The sequence below is a fragment of the Linepithema humile genome, chromosome 6, assembly GCF_040581485.1.
Source record: "Linepithema humile isolate Giens D197 chromosome 6, Lhum_UNIL_v1.0, whole genome shotgun sequence".
Classification (NCBI taxonomy): domain Eukaryota; kingdom Metazoa; phylum Arthropoda; class Insecta; order Hymenoptera; family Formicidae; genus Linepithema; species Linepithema humile.
In genome coordinates this window covers 12,583,709-12,598,583 of record NC_090133.1, presented here as the reverse complement: position 1 = coordinate 12,598,583, position 14,875 = coordinate 12,583,709, and the positions used below count along the sequence as shown (strand labels likewise).

The window sequence follows — 14,875 nt, the reverse complement described above, 5'->3', positions numbered from 1 at the left end:
GATCGGGATTTCTGCATCGAAAATACGGTATTAAAACCGATTAAAAATAAGATTGGATTTAGTATAATTCGGACGGATTAATATTGGGATAAATCCATATCAATCCGCAATTACAGAATTTCATAAATTATAATTAAATCGAATTTTAATGCGACGTGACATGCTAAAACGTTGAAAATTTTTGTGTGCCACTTTTAAATAGATATTTTGATGAAATAACACTATAAATCATGTTAATAAATTTGTAAAATTGTCTGAAAGCTATGCTTTTTTAAACAACCGCCAAGAAAAAAAAATAATTTTCGAACAATTTTACAAATTTGTTAACATGATTTACAATGTTATTTTATTAAAATAGCTTTTTATTTAAAAATGGCACGCAAGAATTCTCAGCGTCTCAGTATATCATTTCTTGCTTCTAATGTCAGGATTCCAAAACGTGGTCGCGGAGAGTATTAAAAGTTTTAATGCAACTGAATTGAAATGTTTTAAAATTTTTATATTATGCATTACACTTTCAAGTACAATAGTAATATAAACAATTTATAAAATTAGAAAAATAAAATTTTTAATTGTAAGCTTTCTTAAAATATTTTAACAAAAAAAAAAACAATTTTTGTTACTATTTGTACTGTACTTTGTACTATTATATCATTCTTATACATATATAATCTTACATATATTTGACATATATATTATTTCTTTTTTTTTAATTTAATATACCTCTATGCTGTTAAAAATTTCCAAAAAATTCAAAACAACTGATACTTAAAATAAATGAAACTTCTGTGATTTTCACAATTAAAACATTTCAGGTGAAAAATCATAAAAACGTATCTCGCCGTGCGCTTGCATTCGGCGGTGGGCTGAGCGGATACGCGCTTATTCGGCGATCTTTAATAATTAATATCTCATTAACCCTTGCGAAAATTGCAAAATGGTAGAGGACTTTTTGATTCAGTTTATTCTTCTCTACCAGCATACAAGCGCTGTGTCAAAATTTTTGGGACACCCTGTATATCCATCCGATTATTCAAATTTATTTGGATTGATAACAGTATGGATTAGAATGTAATTATTTTGGATTAAAAATAATTTGCGAAAGCGATAGTAAAATTAATTACGATTCGTGTGGGATTAAAACCGATTACTTTTTAATCCGCTCGTGGATTGAATCGATTAAAAAGGATTCCGTTTAATCGGTTTTAATCGCACATTTTCGGCAAGGTATACACGCTCCAATTTGCGGATGATCAAGCGGTGGTATCAAACGATAGAGACGATATGGAGTACATAGTAAGAAAATTGATGGAGGAGTATGAAAAGTGGGGATTAACGGTAAATATTCAAAAAACAAACTACCTTTGCATGGGATCGGATGCAGAGAATCTTGTAATAGATGGGAACAAAGAAATCAGCACTTGCAAGGAGTATAAATACTTGAGAACAACATTTAACCGAGAAGGAACGGATGACCAAGAAATAGGCAGTAGAGTAACACAATCGAGAAGGATTATTGCATGTATGAATGGGATCTTGTGGAATAAAAATATAACGAAAAAGAGAAAATTTAACATCTATGAAACAATGGTAAAAAGTGTATTGCTGTATGGATGCGAAACATGGAGGCTAACGGAGGGAAACAAGAGAAGGTTGGATGCAACAGAAATGGATGTCATTCAACGATCTATGAGGAATTCACGAAAAGATCAGAAATGAGGAAATTAAACAACGAATGGGAATAAAAGGTTCAATAATGGACGATATTGAGAGAAAACAATTAGTCTGATACAGACATGTACAAAGAATGGACAGAAATAGACTCCCTAAGCAAGTAATAGAATGGATACCTCCAGGAAAACGGAAGAGAGGAAGGCCAAAAACAACATGGGAGGCAGGGATACGGAAGTCTATAAGCAAAAGGAATTTAATAGAGGAACAGTGGGACAGCAGACAAGAATGGCAATTAGGAATCGGACAATGGCGAAAGACGTTCTACTGAAAAATATATATATTTACGAACTTTTGGCGCGTGTATTCATATGTCATACAACTAGAGCTCTATTTGCAGCAATATGTTCGATCATCGTGATTATTCGAGTCGTTTCGAGGACATAGAAGAGGAAGAGTGTCTGAGCGATAGACTGGACGCATTCATCAAAACTCGTTCAATAAATATATAAAATATGGTTATGAGTTATTAATTGATATGATTCGTGCTTGCCCATATCTTTATAATAAAACCCTGTATATAATAATTTTTATATTATATATATAAATTATTATATATATATAATAAAAATATAAAATATTATATATACAAGGTGATTCAAAATAACCTGATGTCCTTGCAATGCCATATTCTTGAGCGAATTCTGAGACGATTTTTCTTTTTACAAAATTTTGTCCGAAGCTTAGTTTTCGAGTTATAATTGAAAATAGGTAGCAACTTACGAGTTCGGTACAACGGGCAGGCAGGGACGCACAAAGTAGAATGAGACTGTCAAGTGTTTACTATCGTCTCATGACGCATTGTCGTCCCTGCCTGTCCGTTGTATCAGACTCGTTAGTAGCAAACTTTTTCAATTATAACTCGAAAACTAAGCTTTGGACAAAATTTTGTAAACAGAAAAATCATCTCAGAATTCGCTCAAGAATATGGCATTGCAAGGACATCAGATTATTTTGAATCACTCTGTATATATATATATATATATATATATATATATATATATATATATATAATATTATATATATACTAATAAAACCATATACAATACAGAAATATATTTATATATATGCATATAATTACTTACTCTGTTTAACAAAAGCCTTAAAACATACTAATATTTAATTCGCAGCAAGAATCCAAAATACAAGAGAATTATGTTAAATGAAAATATGTTACTTTTGGGTTACGTTTGCTTGGATCAACTATGAACCTAGGAAACAGCCGACAAAATTCGAAAGTTCCGATTGGTTGGTTCTTGTCGCTATCGCGTTATTGTGCATCGAAGGCACATTGGAGGCGATAATTTCTTATTCCTTATTTTTATTCCCTATTCCTATTGCCTGTTACCTGTTTGTGCAAGGGCCTTTAAGATTCTCCGGTCTATCTTTATAATCCTCCTTTTAAATTTCCCGCCTAATCCTATTACTTCTCTCACCCGACCCAGATGGCCGAAAGAAGGGAGATCGGAGCCATATCATATCTACTCTACTCTACTCTAGTTCACAGTCTCTTGAAAAACACGTGAAAATATAGAGGTTAGCACATTAAATCCTGATATTAAATCATTGATATGTAATGTCACGTTTTAGAATTTGGCAATATGGTATACCATTTATGATTTTTATTCTTGGTGGATCATTTGGCCTTCGAGAATTTACAGAATTACGGTAATCTAAAATTTACTGAGATTTAATTTTATAAGTATTATAGTTCTATTTATGAGAATTTAAATGTGTCAAATAATGAAAAACTTCACAGATTTAGAGTTACGGAGTGGCATATTCGAAAATAAAAAAAATTTGATTTACTAAATTGTTTCTACTTAACATTTTCTATTTAGCAATTTTTTACAGTTATAGATATAAACAGGTATATGAGTATACAATACGTGATGAACTAGAAAAAAAAGGAATTGAGATGAAACAACCAGAAGAAATAACTTTAGAAAAAGAGTATGAAAAATTAAAAAAGGTAAACAATATACACATAATTTGATGGATAAATCTACATGATTGTGTGAATTGTAATAGTGAATATACAGAATAGTAATTTTATTACAAACATTTTTTTTGTTTTTATTCCAAAATTTATTACTTTCATTAATAAGTTTCAATTTTACTAAAAAAAAAAAAGAACTTAGAAAATATCTTAAAGTGGTTCGAGTGTATTGGCACATTATTGGCTATAAAAAGTAATGCTTTTGTAAAGGGATAATAGGTTAAGAAATTCTCATTTATACACAAAACTTTTAAGCTATGATTGTCCGAATTGATGATATATATATATATATATATATATATGAAATTATACACTATGCATTGTCATAAATGTGACAACAATGTGTTGATTTATAAATTTCTAACTTGTAAGGTGAAATATTTTGATCATACATTCTATTCGTAAAATTGTGATTTTTTTATATTATTAAGTATAAAATATCTTAATGAAAATGAGAATTAATGGAAAATGGATTAAAAAATTGCGCACATTTACATTAACTTTGTATGTTACAATAATGCAGTGTTGTTATATTGTTATATCCATACTTCATTATTAAGTAATAAAAATCTTCAAATTTCAAACTTTAATTTCTCAATAATTAACAAGTGAATTATTGTAATTTTTTTTTTAAAGCTTTATTATGAATTCATGTATTATTAACTAGTTTTTTATTAAAACCATAAGAATAGATTTTTTATTGCACCACATAATTAAATGTAACATCGACTTTTGTTATAAGACTGTATAAAAGTTTCTTACTTTGAAGTAAAATATTTCAGTAATTAATGTCAATATCCTTGAAATTGTGAAATTATATTAATAAAGTCTGCTCTAAGTACAAATGGTATAAATTTGAATAATTTCTTAAGAAAATTAATTAACTGAAACCACTAAATAACGAAAATTAATTAATGTTTGAACTATCAAATAACTTTAATCTAAAATTAACTTTAAAAAATGTCAATAGAAGAAAAATCAATAAAGAAATATTGAAATATTTATTCACAAATATTTTTAACTCGATAGATAAGCAATGTTAAATATACAGAAAAATGATTGTGCTTTAATATGTAAAGACAAAATAAAATAGGATTTATATTTTTTTTTGACCTGATATGGCACATTTTTTTCTTTATTTCCTAGTATAATATATGAGAAGAAAGAGCAAACTTTATAAATTGTGCATTTTTATGTGGAAAAATAAAGATATAATTATAAATATAAAATGGAATAGTTTAATAAAAAACAAATTAGGAAAAATTAATAATTTTGGAAGAACCATTACTGCAGAAAACTAATTTGACTAATTTTTCTTTAATAGAAATCGAAGAACTTGGTTATAATTTATTTCGGTTTATTTTAGAAAGAGTACTTTTTCACGATTTTTGTGCGCTAAATCCGAATTTGATTTCAAAAAGTGTGTATAATATCAGATCAGAATTTTGTAAAGATAAAAAATATCAATATGTATCTATGTAGCATTATATACTATGTCTACAAAAATCTTACATATGAAGTAGTTATGAAAAGCATGAAATAATAAAACAAAAGATTTGTTTGCAGAAAAGTATGTATTTATTAAAAAATTATTTTAAAAAGAAAATTGAAATTTTAAGATAGGGTAAATAAAACAAAAACTTATTTATCGTATCGAGTTTGTCATATAAATTTTAAAAACATTTTTTGAACTAGCATGTAAATATACCAAAACTCATTATTTTTAATTATGGTTTTCTCAAAATTCTAATGTGATGCGTAGTTTTTGTAGTTTTTGAATTCGGATTCAGCATATAAAAAAATACACTGAACAATAAACTCTTGCAAAATAATGTTAAATGTAGTTAAAGTATAACTGTTTTTGATTTTATAAATGTAATATTTCCTTTTACTATAAGCATTGATCCCTATTTTATAAGCTCAAAAATTAATAAAATTTTTTTTATAAATTTAAAATAAGAGTGACTTTTGTATATATTATATAATATTTTCTATTCAGGCAGATTTGGATAATTGGAAAAACGTTCGAATACCAAGACCATGGAAAGAATAAGAAGATGCAAAGATTTAGTTATCGATAGAAAAATTCTCAATAGATTTTACTATTATAATTTTATGGTATAATTAATTCATAAATCTTCAGAATGCATTTTGATATTTGTATTTTTAGTTAATTCTGTTGAGAGAATTGCTATTAACATAAAAAAAAAAAAAAAAAAAAAAAAAAAAAAAACAAAAAAAAAACAACAAAAAGTGAGTATTATAAGCTTAGAATTTTATATAAACTATATGTAGTATTTTAATCTTGCTTAAATAATTTTTTATAATTACAAAATTCCTGTTCCTTAAGAATATATATAATTATATGTACATAATATTGCTCATAATTTTTGAGAGATATTTTAAGTTAAATAATATTATGAATAATTATATATGAGTAATATAACTGGAAGAAAAGCATATAATGTTAAAGAATTTACTGTTCAAAAAAATTATAATATATTTTGCTTTATAAGAATTATATATATATATTCATGAAATTAAAATTTTCACCATGATTGGAATTGTAATTGAATTAGATTGATTTATGATGTTTTATTTCCATATATAACAATAATATTGTCTATAGTACTATTCAGAATAAAGCTAATCAATTAATAATGAAAAGAAAAAATAAATACATAATGTGAATCTTCACTATATAATCAATTGTATGTACAACTTTTACTACATTACTACATACTAATTTAGAAACTAATTTATGTTTGCGAAGAAAATAATATTAAAAAAAAATAAAAACTAAAGAAAATATAATTTCTATAAAAAAGAGAAAATAAAAAATATTAATCAATAGTTAATTGGTTCATGTTATAGAAAAATTAATAACACATTCTATTTTATATTTTCTTATTATACAAATTTTGTACTCATTTCTACATAAAGTCAGCGCAATCTTTTCAAGTTTGAGATCTGTATTGTGTCCACTCGGCCCATCTAGGTCCGTGCAAGATTTCGCTGTCATAATCTTTTTTTTGTTTACTTATCTCTACACAATACCATTTCATTTGTTAAACATTATTGATTTTTCTGAAGTTTGATATCGATCAAGTACAGCTAATTGCAATTTCACAGACACAATACATTCAAGATAAATTTTAAGAAGATAATTTTATTTCGTAAGACATATGATGTACTATATAATGTTTCAAAGAAATTCTAATATCTATAATTAGAAATACTAAAACGTTTGTATTTATTCTAATGCTTAACTAACAGTTCATGTACATGGTAGTTGAATGCTATTATGACAGATAGATTTATATGTAAAATCGATTTGTACGTGTTTCTGAAATTTATTTCAAATAATTGTTAATCACGATCTTATACCAATAGTACATACATTACAGTAGTCATTACATTTTTTGTAGCTATATACGAATTCCAAATACAAATAAAAAAATAAATACGAATTAAAAATAAAAACGAAAATAAATTTGGAGAATGGCATTTGTCAATACTTATTGCATAGAATTGATAGTAACTAAACTTTAACGAAAGCAAATTTAATAAATCCTTAAAGTCAGTGTTTAAGAGTCGATCTGTAAAGAAAATTATAAATTTTGTAAAATTTTTTACTAATAACTTTATAATATATAAAATAAAACAAAATTACTTCTCGTACCTTTTTTGAAATCCATACATACTTAATAAACCTTGCCTGGAAACTGATGACAATTGTTTACTCTGACGCAATTGTTTCTTTTTTATTTCCGAATTAACTCCTAATACCTAAAATAAAAAGATGATTTATAAGGATTATTACGTACTTATATAATAATATACAGCGTCGACATTCTCGCAGTCGTTATAGCATGGCATGAGGAAAACTCCGTCGAACGCCGTATAAAATATATAATTATTATTTTTATATATACATATAATTATTATTATATATATATATATATATATATATATATATATATATATATATAAATAATAATTATATATTTTCTGTCCATAATTTTAACATATTTATACTTACAGAATTTGCAGAATTTTGTTCTTTACAAATTTTTTTTTTATGCAAGAAGACTTGACAATTATTTGTATCAAACCATTTGGATAAGTTATCTTGTGAATTATCCATATTTTTACAATTGATTAAATTAGTGGTTTTTACATTAGTGCTTGATGATGCTAAAAACATATTTGGAACTGAATTTTTATTAATTTTTGGACAATGTATCGTTGATGATTCAATGGCTTCAATTGTTTTCTTACTGGAGTATGTTATTTCAGAAATATCTTCATGAGCATTAATTAAACATCCATTTTGATTTGATAAGACTGCATCGTCAATACTTTTCATTAATTCTGCACTTTCTGCATGGTCCGGTAAAGATACTATTTTTTCTTCTTGTTCCCTATTTGCTTCGATATCATACACATTAGTATCTATTTCTGCAGTTATATTACATTTTGCACTTTCAAAATTGACCTTTTCAGTTCTTTTATTTTCCAACTCAAGTATATCATATTTTTTCTCATTTTGTTTCAAGAAATATTTACTTTCTATTATAATATTTTCATCTACGACAGTTCGTTTTATATGCATTAAATTTCTCCCTTTTTTTCGATAATTTTTATTGAATAAAACACTTGGTGAAGTTGTAAGATTGGATACTTGTTTAACAAATTGATTTCTTTTTCTATATAACTCTGGAGATACATTGCTTTCTGCCAAGTGTAAATATTCTTCAGAGCTTTTTTCAGAATTGGCAATTAGTTCAGCATCTTTATTTATGTTGTACATATCCAAAACACTATTTTTGTTTACATTCTGTAATGTTGAAAGCCTATCGCATTGCATGGTAGAATTATGAGATTTTGATGAAACATTTTTTAAAGAATATCCATGTGTAGCCAACTCTTTTCCTGCAATTGAAGAATTCACTGCATTTTCGAAGAAGACATTATTTTTCATTTTTAAATCATATTTCCTCGACCAAATACTAGTGGAAATCATCTCTGTTTGTACTGTTTCCACATCTCGCTTTCTTTTTCGTTCCTATGATATAGAATACAATAAATTATAATAAAATGTGTTGGCGTTTTCAATTTTGAATAATTTTAATCTTTTTTAATCTTTTTTAATCAAATAAATCACATTATTTCTAACCCTTACTTTTAGTGTATAGTTTTCTAGCACTTAATTTAATTACTTACAATTTTATCTGGATTAAAATTGTGAACCATCTTTAAAGTGGATGGATCACAATTGCCTAAGGCTAATTGTAAAGCGAGGTCGGCATCTAATTCTTTACCGGCATGTTGTAATTGATCATTGCTAATATCAGCTGTGGGTGGATTCAATCGCACTTGCTTCCTTTGTAACGGACAGAATACTAATTGATGTTTGAATGTTATATCCGCTAATATAAATGCATCTTTATATTCTTGTGTTACAACCAATGACTTCATGTTGAGTACTGATCCCATTCGTGTCAACGCCTTAAAAAAAATTGTATTATAATAATATACAATAAAAACCAGGTAAGAAAAACATACTAATTATATAATTTCTCATCTTATCTTATAAAGAGAAATCTCTTTATTATATTTATTATTTATTATATTTATTATATTCATGCAAAATACTGATTAAGTTACTTTTGTCTAATATTAAATTTTAAAAAAGATACAGTAACTAACTCTATATATATTGTGATCTGTATTTTTCTTAATAAATTTTTGCGCCTTTCCCAAGCCAATGCCAGGAAGAGAAGGAAGATAATCACAACCAGATAAAATACAGATGTAACGAAACATATCCATATTAAATTGTTCAGGTGATATATCCATTGCTAAATGTAATCGGTCTTGTTCAATCAAAACTCCATTTCCATTAAAATCCATTTTGAAAAATATCTAATAAATTAAAACAAACATTGTAAGTTGTTCTTATTTACTAATAAAACAATGAACTTATATTAAAAATTTTTAATTTTTATTGAACATTTGTATTGTCTTTTAAAGAATTTTTAAAAACTTAATACCTAACAATAAAACTATTATTAACAGCAAGTAAATTTTTTCTATATATTCTACTTGCTTGACATCTTAATAATATAAATATGTTCTCATTAATAAATTCATGATGATTAAGATTATGTAATAATTGTTACATAAAATATGTATATTATAACTACTGATTTAGTTTCAACAAAAACTTTTTTGAAAAATTAAAGTTGAACTTTTTAAATAATAATAATGCGATTTATTAATAATTTTCGAATTATAAGAAATTGAAAAAGACTTCTGTACTTTAATAATAAACTGAATATTTTATTTTCCTTATATATTAATGATTTTGAATATTTTAAACTGTATAATAAATATTTTAAACTAAATAATAATAAGCTGACAATAAAATAAAACTATTTTCTTCAGCTAATTTTAGATGGATTTTAATAAAGCTTTAATTATAAATACATGTATATAAATATCATAAATATCTAGTGTCTAAAAAGAATGTAACCAATATTTAAAAAAAAAAAAAAAATTTATTTTAATAAATCTGCAAAAAATTATAATTTACTAGTAAAAATATAATATGTAATCACATCAGGAAATTGTTTAGTTGCCATCGTTATCAGTAATAACCTGGCATCTCTGTACTATAGTAAACAAGTATATCAAGACAAGAAGAAAGACGCTAAGTTATCATTGTTGATGATAGTGATTGGAAGAAATTACTGATGTGGTTGTATATTTTTACTATATGTGTAATTTTTTTAGATTTATAGAAATAAATGTAGTGAACAAGATACTATAGTCATGTTCTTTTTAAATATATTCTCACTCACACTCTCTCTGTCTATGTATATATGAGTACATGTTTGTGTAATCTATGTTGAATTAAAAATTGATAATGGATGTTTTATTATACTGAGTTATTATGATTGAGTAAAAGTTATTTGTAAGGAAAACTGCTATTAAAATTGAAGTTAGGAATGAGAATTTTCCCAACTATTTTCAAAAATAGTTTTATTGTCAGATACAATAAAAAAGATAATTATAAATTAACTGTATATTTAAATATTTAGTAATTCTTTTTAAATAACAAAAAACATACAAATAAATACAATACAAATACAAAAAAATACAAATTTAGAATTTATACTAAGATTCAAGCTTAAAATATAATATTAAAGTTTACTAACTTTTTTACAGCCAAATAATGTTAAATCGCTATCTTCTGTAATAACAACATCAGCTATATTACTAATATTTAAATAAGCTAATTGTGCATCTGCTTCATATGGAGCTACGATGCAATCAATGTTCTCATTCTGGCAGTGTTTAATTAATTCCAATGCTATTTCATGAGTTATATCTATAGCTCGTTTCAATAAATTTTTCCCCTCTGCAACTTGACCCATTTGTATTAACTCGAGTGCTTTATGGCGATTTATTTGTCTGGATCTAACAAATATAGTTGTATGTATTATTTATCTATTCTAGTCATTGCTGTTAATTATTCATCATTATTAAATAAATAACTATTTATTTTATACTTATCAATAATTAGTAACAATGAAAATTCATATTTTACTTGAAGCGTTTCAAATAATACTGACTTTTCAAGATTAAAAACATAGAATTATTTAAATTAGTCATTTTTAATTTGTAATTTTTTTCTACATACTCTTTTCTCTTAATCTCTGTTTGTTCCTTAGCAGGAAGTCGTCGGCCATCAAACACCATAATTGGTTTTATTTTGTATCTTAAAAGCATATGTATGTATTTCATGCAATACAAAACATACCTATATATATATATATAAAGAAAACCATCAATCATTAGATATCTTAAATGAAAATGTCAATATACATAATAATAATAATTACTTACGCATTCGTAATTTGTCCCATCATTAACTTTTCAGCACAAGAGAATACACCTTTGTGTAACCAACAATAAGAATCAATTGCAACAGCACTACCGGAAAATTCTCTGATATTCGTCTTTTTTGAAGACTTTTCTAAAAACGGTAATAAGCCAGTAATACCCATATTAATTTGTTGATGTGTCCTGGTCTATTGATGAGTAATTGAACGCGGTATATTCCGTGTCGCTTACGTTGCCGCCAGATTTCAATCTCCGATTATAAAATTATTAGAGTGACGTACAAAATGACATCAATTGCTAACAACCATTGAACTATGACTTCCTTTTAATGAAGAAAGAAGAAGAAAAAGAACACTTCGAAGTAGGGTTGGGTTAGAGTCCCTATATATAGAGTCTGGCCCACGGACTAAAGCCTTGTGTCCACGATACTAGGGCCGGTATTCATAGTCCGTTCTTATATTTAAGATTGTCTTAAGCACGGACTTATATTCGCTCTCTTCGTCACACATAGATTGTGTCTGACAAAGAGAGAGAATATAAGTTCGTGCTTAAGACGATCTTGAATATAAGAACGGACTATGAATACCGCCCTAGAACTCGATCCGAGATCTCGGACTGAGGGAAAGTTACTAGAACTCGGATCATGTACACACTGAATTTGGATGCAAAACTCGAATAAGAAGCTCAAACGAAAAAATGCGTTGCGTCCCATTTTTCGGTACGAGTTATTGCGAGTTATTAGATTTTACTAGTTTCTTTTACTATCTGTCAAGACAAAATATAAGATACTTATAGTGATACGAGATACTGTGAACAATATAAATAATATTTTAGTAAGTAATTATAGAATTGAAAAAATAAGAGAAATATAATTCTTAAATAAAATAAATTAATAAGATTAATAATTAATAAGATTTACATAAGTAGTTATTATTAGTTTTAATGCAGATTAAATTAGACATTAAAAATATATTATAACCTATATATACATATTATTTTTCAAGAAAAGTATAATAATATATAAAATTGATTTTCAGAAAAAACTTCTTTTATAATAAAAAATGGATAATAAGGAAAATGTTAAAATTTTATTAATGTTATATCAACAACATTCTTGTTTATATGTTACAAAAAGTGTTGATTATCATAATCGTATAAAACGAGATCAAGCTTTACAGATAATCTGTAATCAGTACAAAGAATTAACAGGACAACCACTGAAATTGCAAAAAAAAAATTAATAATTAAAGATCACAATATCTGGACCATCTAAATAAAATAAAAAATTCGAAATCAAGCGGTGCATCACTTGATGATATCTATAAACCAACTTGGCAATATAACATAGATCAGAAAATCATCGTAAAGAATCGTAACTCGATTACAACGCTAACTATATTCAGCCAAGTATAAATATTATTGTTCGAGGACTCGGACCGAGATCTCGGATTGAGTTCTAGCATCGTGGACACAAGGCTTAAGGAATAGAGGTAAGGCACTAGATATGTAGGTATTCTTATCCGCCATTTTGGTTCCTACTAGACGGAGAATTATAGCGTATATAGTATAGCTTAGTATAATATGGCGTACATGTTACACATGTTACAATTCTCCGTCTAGTAGGAACCAAAATGGCGGATAAGAATACCTACATATCTAGTGCCTTAATAGAGGGACGGAGCACAAGCTGTACCGGGGGAGCACGTTTGCGGCGGGGGGGGGGGCCGCCATATTCGTTTAGTAATCACCACACATAGAACTCACTATTTGCGTATGTGTGAGAAATGAAAGTCAGATCCTGCGCACAATAAACAAAATAGGAAATAGAAATAGGAATAATTATTAAATATTAGAAATAAAAAATTGGAATTATTTATTTTAAAAATAAAAAGAATAGAAAAAATTAATGCATGAATTAAGAAATAAGAATTGGAACTAATTAATATATATTTTATTCTCTTGTTAGATGTAAAATAATTTCTTTTTTTAATATTAAATGATTATTGCTATTTCTAATATTTTGTCTACTGTATGCAGAGCCTTAGAGTAATAAAAGTTAAAGTATTTTATAAAATTTATAGTACAACAATAATAAAACCGCCTAATCTCTTTACGCTTGTCACTCGTTATGTTTAGTGACACCACTACACAAGTGTAACCATGTCACAGACACAGAATCTCTGTGTGAGAATCGCTACATCAATATGGCGGAAAGCAGTCCCCCCCGCACGCTTCAATTACCATTCCCTTTCGCCTAAACTAGGACTTTAGACTCAGTCTCTCTATTCCTTAGTCCGTGGTCTGGCCACGCTTGTGTTTATTTTTATTGGTCGAAACAAATTTTGGAAAAACATGGCGGAACCAATAGGAATTCTTATAGAAAGTATAATAATTTGAAAAGAAATAGAACAAAAAAATTAATAACAATTAATATTATTCTTTTCTAGAAATTTTTAATTGAAAAATAAAGAAAAATTAACTAATAATACTTAAAATCATATCATTACAGTACATATTATTATTACTTATATATTCAGTATCACAATAATGTTTGTATCACAATAATAAATAAAACTCATTTAAATAAAACTTATTATAAATAAAACTCATTGTAAATAAAACTATTAAAAACAATGTAAGGTTAGAATTACAATTTTTATGACAAATCCTACTTCTTTATAATATCATTATTCTTAGATATTTTAATTTAAAAACCATATACCAAATAATTGTACTTACTTTTATAGGCTTCACTTTGCTTTTATTAATACTATCAATTTGTAGTCGAATAAGGTGTAGTCAATGAAAGTTTTATTCCATAAATATGGTAAACACAAGATGCGTCTATGCATATACCGCCGCCATGTTTTTCCAAAACTAATCGAGTGGCCAGACTCTATATATAGGGACTCTAGGTTGGGTAGAGTCCCTATATATAGAGCATAAATATATTACATATAGATAGAGGGTGTTTACAATAATTCAAGTTCGAGTTAGTTTCACTAGGACCGAAAAATGAGATATACATAACCATCTAGAACCTTTATGATTCATGACAACTCGACGCTGTCTTGTATTGCTTGAGTTAAATTCATTGAATTTGTTGAGTTTAATAAATATAATTATATACATATATATATAATTATATCTATTAAAGAGGTATACCAACATACATACCAACATTATTTGTTTCTTTCATAGACTGATTTGCAGTTGACATTTTTTTATTACAAT

At 26.5% G+C, this 14,875-nt stretch overlaps 1 protein-coding gene and 1 non-coding gene across 5 annotated transcripts; one reads left to right on the top strand and one right to left on the bottom strand.

Moving 5' to 3' along the window:
• The first annotated feature begins 3,005 nt into the window (after positions 1-3,005).
• Positions 3,006-5,753, top strand: LOC105667302 (cytochrome c oxidase assembly protein COX16 homolog l(3)neo43). 2 transcript variants are annotated; one of them, XR_010891004.1, is made up of 3 exons: positions 3,006-3,267; positions 3,586-3,703; positions 5,734-5,753. It is a non-coding gene; the product is annotated as a cytochrome c oxidase assembly protein COX16 homolog l(3)neo43 (transcript). The 2 variants fall into 2 exon arrangements; XR_010891003.1 differs by having other exon boundaries at positions 3,009-3,267; positions 5,730-5,750.
• Positions 5,754-6,609: 856 nt separating this feature from the next.
• tos (Exonuclease tos) lies at positions 6,610-12,058 on the bottom strand. Of its 3 annotated transcripts, none has more exons than XM_012359021.2 (9): positions 11,645-12,058; positions 11,439-11,558; positions 10,954-11,215; positions 9,443-9,658; positions 8,957-9,241; positions 8,012-8,798; positions 7,773-7,927; positions 7,413-7,519; positions 6,610-7,329 (listed from the first exon to the last, which is right to left on the bottom strand). In XM_012359021.2, the coding sequence occupies exons 1-9, from the start codon at positions 11,803-11,805 to the stop codon at positions 7,311-7,313; spliced, it is 2,112 nt and encodes a 703-aa protein (XP_012214444.2). In that variant the 5' UTR covers positions 11,806-12,058; the 3' UTR covers positions 6,610-7,310. The 3 variants fall into 3 exon arrangements, with proteins under 3 accessions (XP_012214444.2, XP_067214456.1, XP_067214455.1); XM_067358355.1 differs by having other exon boundaries at positions 7,773-8,798; positions 11,645-11,774; positions 11,873-12,058; XM_067358354.1 differs by having other exon boundaries at positions 7,773-8,798.
• Positions 12,059-14,875: the final 2,817 nt, after the last annotated feature.